General features: G+C 38.2%; 1 protein-coding gene across 1 annotated transcript in view; it reads right to left on the bottom strand.

Moving 5' to 3' along the window:
* The window catches only part of ARHGAP15 (Rho GTPase activating protein 15), a 309,324-nt gene that overhangs the window by 118,836 nt on the left and 175,771 nt on the right, over positions 1-14,717 (bottom strand). The window contains exon 9 of the mRNA XM_085308369.1: positions 7,850-7,948. Coding sequence (XP_085164495.1) covers positions 7,850-7,948 — 99 coding nt within the window. The remainder of the gene's footprint in view (positions 1-7,849; positions 7,949-14,717) is intronic.

Raw genomic sequence — 14,717 nt, 5'->3', positions numbered from 1 at the left:
TGTGTGTGTGTGTGAACATTTCCCCTAGGTCATAACTCATTTTGTCAAGTGTTAGCCCAAAGTGTCCTATTAATGGTTGAACTGTGAAGTCTGAATATGTGGGATTTCCGCTGGAAACACTGGCAGATCCTTGCCTGTGATGGTACGTGTGCTGTGTCAGGAGATGACGCTTCACATTTTCAATTTATGCAGGAGGAAAAAAGAGGATTTCTTTCCCCTCTCTTTCGGCCTTCTTTTTATCTTTTCCATTGCTGGGAGGTGGACATCCTCCAGTGTGAGCTTTCCTGAATCTGATTCTGACCGGGGGGTATGTCAGGACCTTCATTTTCTCACTGGCACAGGGTAAGCACCAGAAACAGTCAGCTGCCTTTAAATTTTCTCTAGACTTTTTGTTCGAGCATGTACAAATGTCATCTGTTTGATTTACAAGGTATATTAACATTATTTTAATATCTAGAAAATGTTGTCTGATCCTTTTTTATTTCACAGGTTAAGTGGTTTACTTTATTTATTAAGCCTATTGGAAAAGATTTTATGGAAAATTCTGAAGACAAAATGCCTTGTTTCCTTCTACATGTTCACTAATAGATATATTATACAATGCTAGAAAAAGGCAAAAGGCCAAACTCATCTCTGGTGTAATTCCAGTAAAAGCAATAAAATTACACAAGGCATGAATTTGGCCCAGGCACTGCAAATGTTACTCTGGTGCACACTGAGTGTCTGCTTGTTGTTACTGGCAAGGCTTAAAATACAAATCTCTCTTTTTTCATAGAAATGGATACATTTCTCTGGAACAGATTAATCAATGAAACAGGTATCAGGTAACTATGGCAAAGATGGCAACTGGTTCAAATGCCTTTCTTTTTTATTTCTTCTTTTGACTAGCTCAGAAGCTACATTTGCAAAATTCTTTAATATATGTTTCTCCTCTCTTTTGTGCGTTGTCACTGCAAGACTGCTTTTTTTTCTCCCCCCACTGTTGTCTTCTCTTTTTTCTCTCTAATTTGTCTTGTATGCCCTTCCGTGATGTTTCCTGTTGACACTTCTTGATATTTTTTCTAACTCAGAATGTGGCTTTCTAGCAGACACAGAGGCCCCAGAGTGAATACCCTTCCAAGCCAATTCTGACTTGGAGCTTGCACAACGCTATTAACTGGCTCTTATTGCAAGAAAGGTGGCTAGAGTGGGATTGCCTGCGCCTGAAGACAGAACGGGTTGAGGAGGGCTTGCCAATATGTTTGCACTAAATTCAACTGCTCTTAATTTCTACTCAAAAGAGAAGGAAAAAGAAAACATTTTAAATCACACACTTACAAGGGCTTTTTCTCAGAACTTGGTTGTTTTATATTGCATTCAACTGTACATTTCAGTTTATGCTTGTTGGCCACTTTAAAGTAAACATAGTTCAATGCCCTCAGAAACAGTTTTCTTCAGCCCACTAGAATTCCCTGGAAAAAGGCTTTATCTGCTGRACTGCTGGATATTTTTTTGTGTGTGAGATTTTTTTTTTATCAGTTTGTTTTGTTTCCATTTTTTTTAATTCAATGCTTATAAAAATTGGGAGCAGAAGCCTCCTTGGAACAAGATAGAATCATAAAAGACTTCAGGAATCTCATCACAAGCTAAACAGTACAAATTGCACATTCTTCATGGAAGTATTAGCTTTTAGTGCGTGCCTGGATCCAAGTATAATAGATTATCCCAAAGTGGGAAAGAATGAACAGTACAAAATTAGCAGAACTGGGAGCTCAGATCGTTTGCTGGAGCAATATGATCTCTGTACTTTCAGGGTACTGAATTCTAAAGCACTATGTAAAATTATATCAAAGTAAGTGAGGAAGAATGTATAGGCCTGGGAGAAGGGCAAGCAGTCTGGAAAACACCTTGGTGAGAAAAGTAAGTACTGCAACTCAGTGAATGAGCTTGTAGGAAACAAATAGAGATTCACAAACTATTTCTTGTTCCAAGGATAGAAATATGCTATGCTACGAGATACAACAGAGAGAAAAGACAAATAAAATAATTATTCAATGGCAGTGCAGGGGCTAACTGTATGGAGACCGCTGTATTGAGACAGAAATATCGAGCTGTCACATGGACAGCTCAGTCTCCAGAGGAGACTCTTCTTTTAYGGGAAGCCTTGCCAGAACATACCCTTTATGCCACCACCTGGTGGGTTTGCTCTTGGAAGCAGCCCGGGAATATCGTGCATTTGCAGAAGAAGCACAAGACGGAGGCGAACACTGTCTGTCCAACCGCCTGGACGTTCACACTGCCTCCTCTGGGTCCTCAGCACCCAGAGGATGGGACAGAAGGACTTCTGRGAGGCTACAAAGTATGGCTTAAGCCTCATGCTCCATGGAGAGGCAAGCTGCTGAAGACAAGTCTAAGTGCAGAGTATTACAGTCTATGTCAAGAAGTTGCTAAAGGTTGTGTACAGTGTGTCCACACATACCTTGGGTGCATGGGCCTCATGTCGCTCACTCCAACAGCTGCTGAAGTGYACACCCCAGAAAAGTTAGTGATCCTGGTGTCTGACCCAATTAGGTTTTTTTAAGTCTTATACAATGTATTCTTCCACTAAAAAATGAGATAGTATCAAACTGTTCACAATACTCACTTTTAGCTGTATAAATACATTCTATATTTTTAATTTTTCGATATTTTTAAAATTGCTTTTCTCTTTGCTTTCCTCTTTAAGATAACWGATTTCTCTTCTATGTACACTTTCATCAGAAACCAGGATATGATTTAGAAAGTAATAATATATCACTTTCTTTTTTCTTTCTTTTTTTTTAAATATAGGCTTTAAAGTGCTTTTAGCTGCACTAAGATTAGGAGATAAAACTGATGAAAGGGATACGACATTCTGTCATAGGGCAGCATGGCATTTGAGGGGAAAGGTAGTTTAAAATATCATTTTTGTATTCATTTCTCTTCATCAAGATGACTGCATTTCTTTACTACATCCTGTAAAGTACTTTATCTCTGCTTGTCATGAATTTTTCTTCCTCAGTCACTGAATATTCTAAGATACGGGACCTTGAGCGTATGTATTTCTACAATATTAAGGAAAATCAAACTGCAGTTCTGGACATTAAAAGCAAACTGATTAGTGATTTTAGGTCCTTCCAGCTTTAGGGTGTCCAACTTTCAACTTTCGACACCTTTAAGAAAGCTGTTTTTCAGAGAGCAAGCRCTTCAAGCTTTTTTCCCAAACTGTATCCTCTTAAAATAGCTCACCCCAAACGCAAGGGCCTAATGGTCACTCCCGAAGTCTCGGTAGCACACGCGGCCGTAACCTAGCGGTACGAAGGTCCCGCAAACCTGCGAGCGCTGAGTTAACGCGACTCGTTCGCTGGGGCTCGGAGCAATGAAACTCAGTAAATAGTACGTTGGGTAAACGCGGAAGATGATAACAAAAGGAAATAGTTAAGGTACTATAATAATTTTAGCCATTCTTTTTTCAGGTCACTATAATCTACCCAAAGATAACTAATTGTTCAAAGTAAACATTCCACTCCGACCACAAAAGGAATCCATTACACAAACATATAATTCACAGTCATTTTTAGTGGGTTGTAAACAGTTTGGAATGAGCATAAAATGGGACAAAAATCAAAGTGAGCATTTAGAAATGAAAAAGTGTTTGCTACAAAAGGTCAGTCCCTTTACTTGGCAAACTATGTAGAAAAGCCTGGGAAAATGTTGAACACACAAGCAGTAAGGGAATTTTAAAGCCAACAACCTCCCTGTTTCTTTAAACAGACATCGGAACCTATAACTGGATCCTGTCAAACAAACGACAGCAAAAAAACATAACAGCTGCTAAGAAGTAAAGTTGAAAGATAAAGTTTTCTAAGCTAAGAACCTTCTCAGAAGTGGACTAAAGGTCTTTCTTAAATCTTTAAGCAAGGTTATGGATCCCAGGGTGGCTTTTAGGCATTGAATCAAATATGTAATTTTGTGTATCATTCCTGTCAGAGCATCCTGTGCTCCAAGAAAAGCAACAGAAAACAATGTCTGCAATGTCCAGTTTAGCATGAAAACAGTACCTGTAATCATCAGCTTTGCTGCCTGCGGTGGCATTTTCAAGTCATTTAGGCTGATTCGAGAACACTAACTTGGATTTGGGAATGGAGGGAGAAAATGAAGGATGTTTCAAAAGCGAGATGAAAGTCACACCATATTTCCCCCGAGCATTAGTACTATTATTTTGCAAAACCTGGAATACGCTGGATACCCTGGGCACGTGGAGGATGCTGACTACTTGGGGCGTTCATTTACTCTGTCATTAGGCACACAGACAAGAGATCCCCCCCGGAGAAGGGTTTATTTTCAGGCTATTTTCACATGATACAACATTGCTATGAGAAGTACTGGCTGGCATTTGGTTTAGGTACTATGAGGACTGATTTTTTTTTTTTTTTTTGATGCGTTCTGCTCATGCCTTACTTATTTAAAAAAGAAGAAAAGGAAAGAAAGAAAAAAAAAGAAACGGCCAGGGATTTTAAAGGGTCGTGGATAACAAAATAAACACACAACTCAAGAAATGACTGGAACTAATATCTGGCCTAGAAACACCAAAACTCTTGCGATGGGCCCCACCCTTGGCAGGCCTGCGCAGCATGGGAATTGTAGCGCACTCGGAGGATTATCCCGGGCTTTGCCTCCTGCGCCGCTCAGCTCTGCGCAGGCCAGGTCTACCTGTCAGATGCTTCCTGGCGCAAAGGAAAACGCGGGGATTACAGAGAGGAAAAAGCAGGAGAAGCCCAGGGTCCGTCCAAAGGAGACGTCGATGGCAAAGTGATAGACTAAAAGGAAAAATGTGAAAGAGGCTCCTCCATGAGAAAGGGCAGAGCACTTTATTTCCCCCAAGTCCCCAAGAAGTTAGAAAGTGAAGAAACGCTAGCAATCCCTGAGTATTTTTGAAATCTTTTCTGTGCAACACGCTCTAGGTGACCCTGCTTGAGCAGGGGAATGGGACCAGATGATCTCCAGTGGTTCCTTCCAACCTCAGCCATTCTGTGATCCTGTGAGTAACTACTCGATATCTTCCTATCAACGTATGGTACAGAGGATATTCCTGTCCTTGCCAGGTTTTTCACATACATGGGAGGTTTTTCTCTATAGAATACCGTATTAATATCCAGGGGGGAACACTTCCTGGCTAGACACTCTTAACTTTAGTGGTACAGGTCTGTACACTGAAATACTTGAGTCAAGATGTTGACTTGAGTCAAGTATTCAYGAGGACAAATGACCAAAATCTGATCTAAGTTTCAGCAAATTAATCTCAGAACAGTTCCTCTGATTTCAACGCAGATATTCATATAAAATAGTGTAACTAAACAGAAAATCTTGCCAACAGTTAATGACACACTCTACTTTTTTAAACTGTGGGAGAATATTACTATAGTTTGTCTGTTGCATATAACCTCATCTACACAGGAAAGTGGGCTAATTAATACGGTTTATTCAGATCACTGCTAGACTTTTTTTCTATGCACAGTGATAATGTTTTAAAAATCTAAAAAATGAATARTATTTTTTTGGTCAGAAAAGTCAATAAGTAAATAGTATGATAGAATAATCACTAAGACTGTGAGCTGATAAACASGAATACAATCATACAGAAAAGTATGAATGTTATGTAAGTAACATTTAGGGTTAGTCTCCTAAGGCCTTTATTCCTGATAATCTTTTATCTTAAATGAAGCATGCAAGTAACATTTTTGGTACAGTTACAGTATGTAGATGATATATTTTCCACATAGAATAAAAGCAACTTCAGGAAGAAAAGCTTTTCTGCAACAGCCAATATGCCAGCTGCACTGAGTATTTAGGCCATCTTACTAAGACTATGAAAGTAAACATACAGTTTTCATTAAATGTGCCTTTCCCATAATTGGTACATAAGTATTTCCCATGACTCTGCAGTTGAGTATCTTGGCTGGAGGCATATCTGGCCATTAAGAGGAGGGCTTCAGATCTGTTGAGTCTCAGCCATGCTGGGAGACTTGGCACCTCCACATACTGCTTCCTAATACCAACCCCGGTATAAAATGTCATCAGAAGCTTGCATAAACATTGGACTTAGCTTCACATAAATTACTGCTGTCCTGAGATAGTTTATGCCAGAACTTAGTAAAAACAACACTTTGAGTAAATAGAATGTGAGTAAATGCAAGGATCCTAATCCAAGAAAATGATAATAGAAAAACTGTAAATCAAATATAAACTCATAAATACAGTGATAAAATGAAATTTTTATCACATGCCATATGATTAGCTTTTATTTACATACTAGACTAACTAAAAGTGGTAGACTTTTTCAAAGTTACAGCAAGTTTGAACGAAACACAAGAATAATAATGCTGTACTTCGAAGGATGAACTTCTCTGAAGAAACAGTGGTATTTTCATATTCTTCCGTATGCATTTCTCTGGTAATCATACAGACAATAAACATCTAATTAGGTGCCTTGGATTTTGCTGTTAGAGTTCAGCAATGCAGAGCACCTTTGGCCTCATTTCTCCTGGAAGAATGGTCAGATACCACAAAATACCTAGGAAATACCTAGTGCATCTTTCAGAGAACCTGTGCCGAGATCGCAACAGAACAGTCAATTAGACGTGTTCTGCACGCCACGGCATTTTCATAACCTAATCTCTGTCTTTCCTTTTCACGTCCTGAATGTCTCCTTACAATTCCTCCTCTATTAATAGTCACTTCTCACATTTATCCCCTTCCTTTGTCTCTTTCTTTCATCCAGCCTCTAGCCTTCCTCCAAAAAACCAATGCTACTATCTCCCCCTACCGAACAGTYTCCACTTCGTTATTCTCTTACTTCCTGCCAATCACTCAGGGAATAACAGTATCCCAGTGCTCTCTTTGCTATATAATTAAAGCATGAATTTCACAGAGTTTGAAACTCTAAGGTAGTTTTATTGCACCTTTCACTATAAAACCAGGTAACAATGATGGAATCAAAACAGCTTTTCCCATTGTGGTTGGCGGCCTAAATACCGTTTTATTTTTCATTGGTTCTCTTGTTCTGAGACTCGAGTATATGACAGTGACAATGGGTTCACCCAGCCTTATTCTGAAAATAAATTTTCTATCTTTTGCAAGATATATGTTTCCCCAGATCCCTGGAACAAGTTGTAAACTTGTAACAGATGGTGATGAAGCCTCACATTTTTATACAATACATTTTAAGATTCTGCATCTACCGCATGTACCTTCCAAAGAAAATGACCTTCGATCAGAGAAAAGATATTCTCTAAAGAAAGGAAGGAGGGCAAAGGTGTTAAGCACATCTTTTTATACTATGAAAATCTTTCGTATTAAATTAATCAAAACTTTTAATGGGAATGAATATTCATTCCAGTTTTGGCACAGTAATATTGCTTTTTATAATACCAGCAAAAATTAGGCACCTGCATGCATAAGAAAAAAAAAACTGTTTTCACACTAGCATAACATTTATTTTGGTTGAAGAGAATTTAGGACTTATGGAAAAGTATTGGCATCACGTTCACCAGAGACTTCAGAATGGAAGTTACTGACATTTTATTGATGTTTAGCATTTGCTTACCCAGAGAAAGACTAAAACAACAACATGTCAAACAAAATACAAGGAATAATCAGCATGAGTAGATTTTATTAATGCCTTAGTGCATAAAGAAAATGAAGATACAGAATGTGATATAGTTCAGTCCATAACTGTATTATAAATTGAACTGCCTGACTTCTCTGGCAATTCAAGCAGAGTTATAATGTTAAAGTTTTGATTACTAATAGAGAAATAAAAAAAAATAGTGTTAAATCTTAAAGTACTCACCTCTTTTTTCAACAGCTTCTATACAAAGTCTTACAAATCGGGGGACTGTAGAATTTTCGTGCGCACATACCATGTGCAAATGGGAGCCAAAAATTTGATCTACATTTGGGGGAAAAAAAAAACAGGAACATACATTAAAGCATAGTATTATTAGCAGTAGGCTTTTCGTCTCTTCTGAGCTCTGCATATTAATTAAAAACTCACGTGTGGAAGATGGACAGATAAAGTTAGAAACAAATCCTGTCTGAGTTTAGTGGAATAATTAGGACTTATAATACAATTTCATCTCATCTTTACAGTGCTTTTTGGTTATCAAATTACCTGTTTAAAAATATCCGCATAACCACGTATCTGTATCTTTATCTATTTCCAGCCACCGCACATGAGCAATGAACTTCTACTGCTGGCTGTTAGTTCTTTGGRAAGTTTTTTCTGTAACTGAATACTTTACTAGCTGCATTCTTCCCCAAATATTCCATACCTAGTATTGGCGCAATTCAGCAACCCAAGAACAGYAGTAAATAAATGTGCAGGTAACACTGGACTTTTAAGACAACAGTAATGCACAAACCTGTATTTTCTTTCTTTCTTTCCTTTTGCTTTTTACTTCATGGACCCCTAAAGAAATTATTTTAAGCATATATCTTACTTGCATGTCAAGATTTAGGAAGATTGACTCTCAAAAGTTAAAATTTTGATTTCAAATTGAACATTATCATCACCTGTCGTAGACATCTGACCCTTAGGTACGCTGTCTCTTTTGAATCCTCATGTAGAGGATGGAAGGCATTAAATACGTTTCAGTGAGGATAGCATGTAGGTCTTACACCAAGTTTACCTTAAACATTGAGTTGTTTCCCTGGAATAAGCATTTAACTAGGTAATGTTACTTTTTCTTTTTTATGATTTTAAAGTTKTGATCAACTTTGAACATCCATCTTAAAACATATCGTTATAATCAGATTAAACCTTTTAGATTACTAATTAGCTTCATCTACCTCATTTCCACTCTATATTTGTGAGAAATGATGRAAAGAGAAGTCAGTAATAGGGATGTTGTCAGCTAGAATCAAAATGAATCAAACAGATGAGGGAAACTGTTCAATAGGAGCCAGTTTAATGCTCAAACGATAGGGCCGCATCGCCATCGCTTATCCAAAGAGACAGTCTCCATCTAGCATTTCAACAGCACACCACGTTTTGGAAATTGGCGCAGAGGCTCTGCAAATCTGTGTCGAGATAGCCGAGGAGTGCTAGCACCGCATGAAGCACCGGAGAGCACGCCCAAGGAGCACACTGCTTCTCAGAGCCATGAGAAGGCTGCGGTCCTCCGCAGCGTTTCAGATTCCTCAGCTGCTGTGAAGCAGAGATGCTGTCTCCACAGCCGGTCCCACCATCTCCCACCAGGATCAGTTCTCGAGCTTCCTCCATAAAGCAGCACACTTTACTTTTTCTCATTAGCAGGCCAAAAGCCTTTTGCTCRTTCTCGGTTTTGCAATTACGTTAACTTTGCCTTCCTACTGTTAATCACCGTGGTTTCTTACTGAAGCTTAGATTCAAAGAGCAACTTGACTGTCTTTTCCTTCCTGATAGCCATGACYAAGGAATAGGGAAACAAGGCAAGGTGCATGGGATGGTTTGGCAGGAGTTTTGGACTTTCGGATACAAGATCTGTATCAGGGAAGTTTACTCCAGGACCTCCAAATGTATGTGAACTGCATTTTGATAGAGTGCAGCAAAGCCTGAATTTAAGTTAGTTGCAGTTTTGGCTGCAGAAGGAATGGAGGATTGGGTTCACATTACTATATTCAAAAAGGTTGTGTGCATGTGTGGCGTTAAGCATTAGCGAACAGTCTGTTACATGTTTTGGGGTTATGTTTCTGACAAAGCACAGTCTGGTTACATTTTCTTCATAAAACATTTATAGCTGCCTTCAGTGGTAATTATATATACAGAGATTTATGATTAAAATGTACTAGCACTTCCTCTTTTGACATTTTAATTGTTTTTTAAAATTTTAGCAAAGACCTGTCAAATTCTTTGCATAATATGGAATGTTCTCCAATGTAAATTATATTAAAAAGAAGTAAAAAAAATGCATCTTATTTGGTGGACGAAGATTCTAGTAAACAACGGTTCAGGGGTAAAGCAGGCAAAGAACTGCACTGCGTTTAGACGGCCAATACACGAACAACAGAAACCAAGTTAGTGCTCAGAGGTGCAGCAGCTTGCCTTCTCTGTTACAAGCACACCATAACCAACTCCAGGATTTTGCAGATATTCTTAAAATCTCCAGTATGAAYGCAGGATACTAAGTATAGCTTGGTGAAAATTTTGAAATGGCTGGAAAATGTTTTGCAAATCTCACCCACTCTTTTACTCCTAAATTTTTTTCAAGRTGTGGATTCTGTAACTTCTGGAGCAAATTGATTAACCTCATTTTAGTTATCTTTCAGTATATGGTTAGAGTTACATTATATATCCTGCAATTAAGCTTTAAAACACATTTTTTTTTTTTAAGAAAAAAGACATTCATCATTTGAATAGAAGGGGGAACAGATCAGGCTAATGGTTGCTGGACATCAACACAGACTATGGTAAAACAACCATATATAACAGGCTTGGATTTTTTCTTTCCTCCTAAAAATTTGTGAATATTTAGAAGTATTTGATTTAATGAGTCATGTAAATATTCTGTATTGTAGGTCTTCCTGAACCACTATTTCTGTGACTTGATCTAGTCAATTCATTTTGCTGGTTCTGTTTCTGTACATAAACATGGGAATAGTACAAGTTACTGTGCCATATTTACACTCTTAGAGGTCACAGGGATAGTTGAGGAAAACTCAGTGAAGATTTATTTGTACAGTATTTTGAAAACAAGGCATTATATGAAGGGTAAGCCATTATTTTTTTGCAAACCAGATTTATGTGTAACTGAGATATAAATATTATTTTCTTATTCTTTTATAGGTAGATATATTTTAAATCTCTGTTTAAGGAGAAACTATCCAGAACTTCTTTTCAAAAAATGAGAACTGCTCCCAAAGGGATAAAAGAAGCAAAAAAGGCTTTGTTTGATTTACTTGCGATAAGGCCCTTCAAAACTTCATTTTTTATGACTTGAAAAAAAAGATGTACACAACACCCCTAACCTCCTGTTATGACAGTTTATGTTTCCTATCCAGCTTATTTAACTCAAATGCCTGGGAAATAGACACAATTACCACCTTATGGAATGCTACTTAACTTTAAATGCTCCCCTCTGAATAGAAATCCATTTTATCTTCTCAAAGTTATTCCAGTTTCTCAGGAATAATTTCCTCTATAGGCTCCTGAAATGTTCTTGTTTCATCATTTAAAAATTTAAACTAAGAATTGTTCAGAAATATCTTTTATTAGAACAAAGGCAATTCCCATACAGCGGACTCTGTTCACAAGAGCTTGTACAAAGGAGCTGCATACTATGCCCATATACAGCTTTAATCATTCACTCTTTCAGCTGTTATCAATTTAAAACCAATGAAACTCCCACACTGAGTCCATTTGAGCAGTCAATTTTAATATCTTGGGGCATCTGTAGTTATTCTGAATTGGCTGCAAAAGCAGAACTAACAAGTTAAGCTCTAACCATAAGTCTACATCAGGCTGGTAAACCATACATCAAACACAGACAGTTAGTCAATACTGTAGTATGAAAAACCAACAAGCATTTTTAAGAAGAGCAATATATTCATAATATGTTTGGTGGTATGGTTTACATTACACATCCCTGATATCCACACATTAAACTTTCTATTTAAGATGTTGGTGCATGTGACAGCTTTGCACATGGATATAAAATGAGACACCAGAAGAGGAGGGAATGGACATTTGCAAGTTGTATAATATAAAATGATGATTACAGCTGCAATGAATTGCTCATGCTGGTGCGCATCAAGTTTTCCCTGAGCCTGACAGACCTATTCTTTCTGAGATTTGCAGGCTACAGCAAAGCCACCAACTCTGGGCTGCACAAATCTAGTCTATGGGAGACAATCCTTCTGGAAAAGAAACAATTAAAACAAAATCACAAAGCCACATCCTCACTGAGAATGTCATTGTTCGATTGCTTTTGGTGTATATGTATGAGATGTGGCCACATTTGGAAGGAGCTCCCACTTCAATATTTTTTATTAAAAAAAAAAACAAGGAAGGGCATCACTAATATTCCAAATTCTAGGGGAAAAGCTCAGATTCTGATATAAAGGGAGAAGGTATAGTGTTATTATGTCCAAGTTTCTGGAAACATGAATTATATCTATACAGCACAATTCAGTGCCTTCCAAAAGCAAATACAAGCAGAGTTAATTCTACTACGTCTGGATCTGTAGTAGCTGGACTACCAGAGATYTGTACCACAATCTAAGCTGTTTGCGTACTGCATATCTATTGGYAGGGAAAAGGGGGACAGAGAAAGAAAAGGGGGGGAAAAAAAGTGAGGAACGGACTGAGAGGGAGACAGAGCAGTAAGCACCATAACAGCAAGGGCAGGTGGTTGAAAAGAGCCATGGTCTCCAAGGTGGTTTTCTAGCTACCCAGGATGTGTGGAGCTGAAACATGAAGTGAGACACTAAAACGATGGTGATCGCAGGCTAGGGCTCCCAGGAACGCCACGACGCTCTTACGAGACGCGGGCCAGGTTCTCAGCTGACTGAAGTCAGCAAGGTCGTCACTGGGGCTCCACTGATTGACGCTAGCTGGGAACCTGGCCAGTCCCTTCAACTGGGAGATTTACTACATATAGTYGATCTGCAGTGGTCACCAATTGAAAAAAAATTACATTTGTGAGCAATTACTATTAAGGGGCATATGAGTTACCAGACATGTTTCACATTTTCAGAAAAAGGAAAAATACAGGGTATTTTAGACACCAGTTTCCTTCAAGAAATTATAGGCTTTTACTGGGGAGAAGTGTTCACTTGAATTCAAAGCGCAAAAGCCGTTATATTCATTCTTCAAACAGGTTTCCCCCAAATAAGATATTTTAAAATAAACTGAATGATTTCTGACCATCAAGTCATGATTAGAGCAATGCCAAAGGAAAACCACTTAGCCCAATGTTAGGCCATCCACAGGGCTTGGGAAACATAATTCAGAAAGTCCATGTAGTTGATAAAGAAATAAAGGAATACACTTTTAACCTACTGTCCAAGCAAGTCAAAGGAAACATTTCCCAACTTGTCCTAAATTATTATAGGTACCAAAACAGCTGCTAAATTCTCGCCTAACACAGCAGAATGACAGAACACACCAAAAGGTAGGTCTCTTGGAAGACAAAACAGCTGCTAAGCCTTAATTTACACTTTTGGATTTCTCATGAGCATCACATACTCATCACAGTGAAATACTCCAGGGCCCGCAGAGAGACGAGACGTAGAGCAAGGAGGTCTGCCCTTGCCCAGAAATAAAATGGCTGGTGAGCTCTGTGCTGCGAGCTGTACAAAAACCAGAATATGTCCCTGCCTGTGCTATAGGCTACTGAGCCAGATCACAGCCAGTTTCTTTCGCTAGTAGTGGAGTGGCTTTTATTTTGGTCTTGAAACAGTTGTAATCATTCCAAATATTTTTTTTTTTATTTTGGCTTTTGCCTTCACTTAACTTACGAAATAAATTCAGCAAAGTTCCCTTAGTATCTAGCTTTTGAAAAAGAGCTAGATGAAGTTCTTGCCAGCTGAATTTTCCGCCATTCCCACAGCCTCATTTATGTTGTTATTCATGCTTTTTACCATTTACCGAAAGTGTATTTTGTGATAGCCTATTGCCAACACAACCACCATAACCTTAAAAACACTTTTGCATAGAAGCATTTTTTTCTGGACTCGGGAAGCTCTGGAATCAGGAAGTTAGCAGGCCAATATCAAGTTGAAGGTTGACAATTCATTTTAGGCAATATTAAATCATGACAAAGCTCAAACAAAAAGATCAAAGTTCATTTATAGACTATAAAGCCGTTTTAAACGACAAGATTTATATATTATTTTTCTAGCATATTAATGCAGATTCTGTAAATTCTGAGAATATTTCAAACCCAAGGAACAGAAGACCCCTGCCCTGGCATATAAATTTGAACACAATTATTCTTGAAACAACACTGTTAAACTGGCAGACACGGAACATGGCTCTTATTCGTTGTTTTTATGCTTGCGTGCATGTGTGTGTGTATGCAAACATACGCCGCAGTCCCATTATACAAAGCACTTACTGTATTACCCGTCGTCTCTAAAGCTATTTGAAATGCTCTATACCGCAGATATTTTGTATACACATAAGTGAGATGGAAATACGAGAACTGACAATCTTCATTAGAGTTCTCACTGAAGCATAAATAGCCACATACCCCGGCCTGCTGTAAATAACGGAGCCAATGTGCTCTCCAGGCTCTGCCTGCRAGCAGGCAGAAAACTAGAGAGCAAATGGGACACCGAAGGCAAACGTAACTTTTTTTTGTCATATAAAGCTTTGGTGCGTCTTCGTTTTCTGATCACGTATAAGTAACCTTTACGCATTGGTCTGTGACATTCCCTTGTCTGCTTGTTATCCTCCTGCTTCTTATTCTTCCCATTTTTTAACTACTTCTGTTATTTATTCCATAGATATGTGATACATAATACATTTCAAAAGTTTTGTTAAGAGTTAAATGACAATCACATAATTTCTAGATTTTCTGATAACAGTGTTGGCAGAACAAAGTACCCCAGGAGATCAAACTGCTATTTAATTTTGAAGCCTGTATTCCCAAATTTGGTTAATGCGGAGAAATGTGCCGAGTCTTCTGGCCAAGTGTGTACACATCAGTGACTAACAGAGCACAGAACTGTGTTTAAGT

This window comes from Rhea americana, unplaced genomic scaffold (assembly GCF_003343005.1).
Source record: "Rhea americana isolate MKP2758 unplaced genomic scaffold, rheAme1 scaffold_105, whole genome shotgun sequence".
Lineage (NCBI taxonomy): Eukaryota > Metazoa > Chordata > Aves > Rheiformes > Rheidae > Rhea > Rhea americana.
This window is presented reverse-complemented; position numbering and strand designations above follow the sequence as displayed.